Source organism: Prosopis cineraria, unplaced genomic scaffold (assembly GCF_029017545.1).
Source record: "Prosopis cineraria cultivar Desert tree isolate PC_DT_omini unplaced genomic scaffold, ASM2901754v1 PC1245, whole genome shotgun sequence".
NCBI classification, from domain to species: Eukaryota; Viridiplantae; Streptophyta; class Magnoliopsida; order Fabales; family Fabaceae; genus Prosopis; species Prosopis cineraria.
In genome coordinates, this window is record NW_026556570.1 from 16626 (window position 1) to 21660 (window position 5035).

The window sequence follows — 5035 nt, forward strand, 5'->3', positions numbered from 1 at the left end:
CTTTTGAATGTAAGCTTTACCACTAAACGCTACTACTGCATTTTCAAGGCTTTAATTCAAAATTTTAGGTTAGGCAAACACAACTTCCTTACTAGTTGAACCAAATGCTTGTTAGTTAAGGCCCATACCACTTTAATGCAACTCTGTTATATACTCCTTTTGGTCCTTATAGTTATAAGGCACATTTAATTATTTTATCAGGAGGGCTAATTAAGTTATTAACTTTGTTTGGATATAGAATACACTCTCAATTTTACCCTATTTAAAATAAACAATTTTTAATTTGTCATTACATTTTCTTTCATAATTAATGAGTTTAAATATGAATAATATTTAAAAAATGTAATTAATAACTCAAGAATCCTTCTAGAAGGTTCTGTATAATAGGGAATAGAGGAGTACTCCCTCCGGTCCAAAACATAATTAGTTTTTGGACAAAATTTACATGTAATAGGTTGTTTATATCTTGAACTAAAATTAGTTGAAAAGGAAATGCTAATATTTATACTAGAGGGAGTATATATTTTTTTTTAAAATAAATTATTCTAATAACTTCATTGCTTCATGACTGCAAGATATTAAAATATTTTTTATTTTATCCATAGACCAACCATCAAAAGAAAAAATATACATATGTAGGATATTGGAGTATTACAAGAAACATTAAAGTGGGCATTAGAGCCTCGAGCCGCACTCTCCAGCTATCGATCAACTCCTTCAATTTAATTTAATTTAATTTAATTTTTCATCCATAACTACAAGGCCTCCCCTCTAATATTCATTTTTAGATCTTTATTTTAATTTGAATTAGGAAGACAAGATCAACCAAACTGCTTTTTGGCATGGAAATAAATATCGATTGAAGGCAATATTCCAACTAAATACTACTATATATCAAGCTCGCTACTAAGTACTAACATAGTAATTCCAAGTATAGAAAGTTTAAATGCAGCTCGATGAGATAAAACAATAATCTAACGAAGTATTTAATTGTAAATGTAATCCAAATTAGCTGTATTATTAGTGATATAAAAAAATAATAATTAAATCTATCATAATTCCATAGTTAATTCTTATGATAAAGCTTTCAATAACAACACGTTTTGAGTATGCTGAACTTTTCTTCCCTCTCCTTTTAAATCCCCCTCCCTTCAATCTATCTCTCATCGTAACAATCTCCAAGCCACCAAGCTTCCTCCTCCAAACTCTTCCTCTTCTTCCTCCCCCTAACTCCAACATCCATAGCCTATACCCTCATTTTGCCTTCTCTTTCTTCTCCGACATGGTCGCCATGGAAGCTTTTCGTCGTTTCCAACCCATCTCAAAATGCAGCACACATGAACGACAAAACCAAACTGTTGTTTCCGACTTAGACGGCACGCTTCTCGTGTCGCCAAGCGCTTTCCCTTACTACATGCTTGTCGCCCTCGAAGCCGGAAGCTTCCTCCGGGGACTCCTCCTCCTCGCTTCCGTCCCCTTTGTGTATTTCACTAACTTGTTCATCTCTGAAACAGTGGCAATCAAAACTCTCATCTTCATCACCTTCGCCGGACTAAAGACCAGAGACGTGGAGCTGGTGTCCAGGTCGGTGTTGCCCAAGTTCTACGCTGAAGACGTCCACCCGGAGACGTGGCGGGTGTTCAATTCTTTCGGGAAGAGATGCATCTTGACGGCGAGCCCGAGGTTGATAGTGGAGCCATTTGCGAAGACGTTTCTTGAGGTAGATAAGATTCTTGGGACAGAGCTGAAAGTCACGAAATCTGGGAAGACATTGACAGGGCTTGTCAAGGAACCAGGAGTGCTGGTTGGTGAGCACAAAAGAGAAGCTGTTTTGAAAGAATTTGGATCCAAATTGCCAGATTTGGGACTGGGAGACAGTGAATCTGATTTTGACTTCATGTCGATTTGCAAGGTTTGTGACTGATCACTGTCTACATGTCAATTTTGACTTCATGTCATCTCAGGTTGAAGTTCTTTTGTTATATATTTTTTTATATATATATATGTATGTATGCCCGTGTGTGAATTTCACGTTAATTTTGGCTTAAACCGTTAAGTCATTAAATTTACCAGTCCTTTTTTAATATCTCTATTAGAACCTGCACTTTGCCCAGAGTTTGAAAAACTACAAGTTCACATTATAAAATTTAACAAAAAATATTACACAAAAGTGGAAACTAGTAAAAATCTAGTATATTAAATCAAAATACTTTTGTCATCGTATTTTTCAATATTATAATTATATATAAAGATATGTACATGATTTCAAAATTATATATTATGTGATCACTTTTGAAGATTCATGCATACGTGCTGGATATTTATATTGATAAATAAGTTAAAAATAGAATCTTCCTACATAAATTTGATCAGCCACAGTGGGATATTTTGATTAGATTAAGTGATGTTGTGTCTTGTTTTATGTTCCACACACACACACAAACACATTCCTTTTCTTTCTTTTCTTTTTTTTGAAATACCCAGTGCGGATCCATATGTTGAAAAATACATGTTAGAGTTTTTATATTATATGCATGCATATATATGTGTGTGTGTGTGCGTGCGCGCACGCGTGAGCGCGCGCGCGTGTTCAAAAATGACTAACGAATTAACTTGAAGAGACAATTAAAGTGCAAGTACATATACACGATGGCGATAAATTTGAAACTGATGAATTTGAGTTTGGTGAAAGCGTTAATACGAAGCACATGATCTGACATGTTTTCATTTATTTCTTAAAAGGTTTATATATGGATTCCTTTCGTTTTACAATACCCCTTATTTCCTCAATCCCTTCTTTCAGAATATTTACTCCACCCTTCCGTATATATCATTCAAATGACCCCTCCATGTGTTTAAGGACCATTAAATATGCATGTGTTGGGGTGGGGACAGTCGAGATAGAAAATCATGTATAGCATAAAGGTTGTACAAAAAAATTGAATACTTATGGCTCCCATCCTACCACTCCCCTTTCTATGGGATCGAGATTTTATGACTGTTTCATATTATAGCCATAGGATTTCATTAACGTTTGAAAATCCATGCTTAACCAAAAATATATGTAACAGTGAACTAAAGGAAAGTTATATGTGGATGCATTTCAGCTTTTTTTTTTTAAAAAAAAAATAGTCATATGAACTGTTAGATTAAGATATATGACACAACAAAAGGTGAAGCCATAGTCAAGTGAAACAGTCATTGGGTGAGAGAATTTGGGACACTCACCGAATCAAGATCCCCTTCATCATTGCATTCACATGCACATATAGATATTTCCTTAGATATCAATTTTATTACATGTTTATTTGACATTTGTGCAGGAAGGATATGTAGTGCCAAGAACGAAGTGTGAGCCACTACCAAGGAATAAGCTTTTAACTCCAATTATCTTCCATGACGGCCGGTTTGCTCAGAGGCCAACCCCTCTATTAGCACTCTTGACCTTCCTCTGGCTTCCCATTGGCATCGTACTCTCAATCCTCAGGGTATACCTCAACGTCCCACTACCTGAAAGACTCGCTTGGTACAACTACAAGCTTCTCGGCATCAGAGTCCTTGTTAAGGGCACTCCACCCCCTCCTCCAAAGAAAGGCCAGATCGGAGTCCTTTTCGTCTCCAACCACCGTACCGTCATCGACCCGGTGGTTACGGCGGTTGCTCTCAAGAGAAAAATCAGCTGCGTTACCTACAGCATAAGCAGGTTCACTGAAATTGTGTCCCCAATCAAAACTGTTCCTTTGTCCAGAGAAAGAGAGAGAGACGCTGAAAACATCAAAAGACTGCTTCAAGAGGGGGACCTAATGATCTGCCCTGAGGGAACCACATGCAGAGAACCGTTTCTGTTGAGGTTCAGTGCTCTTTTTGCTGAATTAACTGATAGGATCGTTCCTGTAGCTATTAACACGAAGCAGACTGTGTTTAATGGGACCACAGTTCGAGGGCACAAGTTATTGGACCCTTACTTTGTGTTCATGAACCCTATGCCTACTTATGAGATCACTTTTCTGAACCAGCTTCCCGTTGAGCTCACATGTAAAGGAGGGAAGTCGAGTTTTGAAGTTGCGAATTATATTCAGAGGATTCTTGCTGGGACGCTGGGGTTTGAGTGTACGAGTTTGACGAGGAAAGATAAGTATGCTATACTTGCTGGAACAGATGGTAGGGTTCCTTCGAAGAAGGAGAAAGAGGAGAATAAGAAGGCTTAATTAATTAACTGAATGTTCGGGAGGTTAATTGGACAGGACAGAAGTACGCGCGCAGCAGCTAGACTGGTGATCGCTTTGGACAATGAATTTATTGCCAATTTGTTTCTGAATATTTAGGACTAAATATATATACATATGGCAATAAACATATTGATTGTGACAGCAAAATTACAATCCGTTTGAATGTATATGCACATATATGCGTTTTTGCTTTCATATAGTACAGAGTACAAGCTCTTTTAAATGTTTTCTTGAAATCTTGTACGTAATAGTGGCTCAGGTTTTTCATGTGTTTTTTTTTTTTCAGAACTTAGAAACGATGAAAGTAATGACCATGCATGTATACATTTAACTGGTATATGGAGTTTAAGGACATGAAAGAATAGATTATTATGAATAAATTTGTCCAAGTAAGCTATGCAAATCTAGTATAGTTACAATTAATTTTGGCGGTGGAAGAAGGTGGTATTTCCCGGTACGATTGTTTATCTGATTATCATCTATTTTCTTTTTCGTCCTTACAAGTTTTTTCTTAAGGATAAAAGTTTAGGGGGGTCGTGGGTCTTGAGGACTCACTAATCTCAAGCCCTGCACAAAATTAAGCATATAATTAGCATGTCTTGCTCGTCAAGGTTAAAAAAGCGTTTACAAAAATACCAACAAATTAATATCCGCCGAGAATCCTTATCTAAGAGCAACAGTTAAGATTCAAGCCCATTCCTTTATGGGTATGAGTTGGATCGTTGCCAATAAATTAAACCATATTTCGTTGGTTGTATTTATTTGTTAAAATAAAAGCCACTTGCCTCTTCTTGTCTATCCAATCG

The 5035-nt window shown here is 36.6% G+C and overlaps 1 protein-coding gene across 1 annotated transcript; it reads left to right on the plus strand.

Moving 5' to 3' along the window:
• Window positions 1–1148: 1148 nt before the first annotated feature.
• Window positions 1149–4465, plus strand: LOC129299655 (glycerol-3-phosphate 2-O-acyltransferase 6-like). Its single transcript, XM_054938116.1, has 2 exons — window positions 1149–1912; window positions 3324–4465. Exons 1-2 carry the CDS (start codon window positions 1283–1285, stop codon window positions 4206–4208), a joined length of 1515 nt encoding a protein of 504 aa, XP_054794091.1. The 5' UTR covers window positions 1149–1282; the 3' UTR covers window positions 4209–4465.
• The last annotated feature ends 570 nt before the right edge of the window (window positions 4466–5035 follow it).

Excerpts from the sequence above, each read along its gene's own strand:
- LOC129299655 (XM_054938116.1), top strand. The coding sequence starts at position 1,283 with ATGGTCGCCATGGAAGCTTTTCGTCGTTTCCAACCCATCTCAAAATGC. Across the intron at positions 1,913-3,323 it reads ACTTCATGTCGATTTGCAAG|GAAGGATATGTAGTGCCAAG; the intron begins GTTTGTGACTGA and ends ACATTTGTGCAG.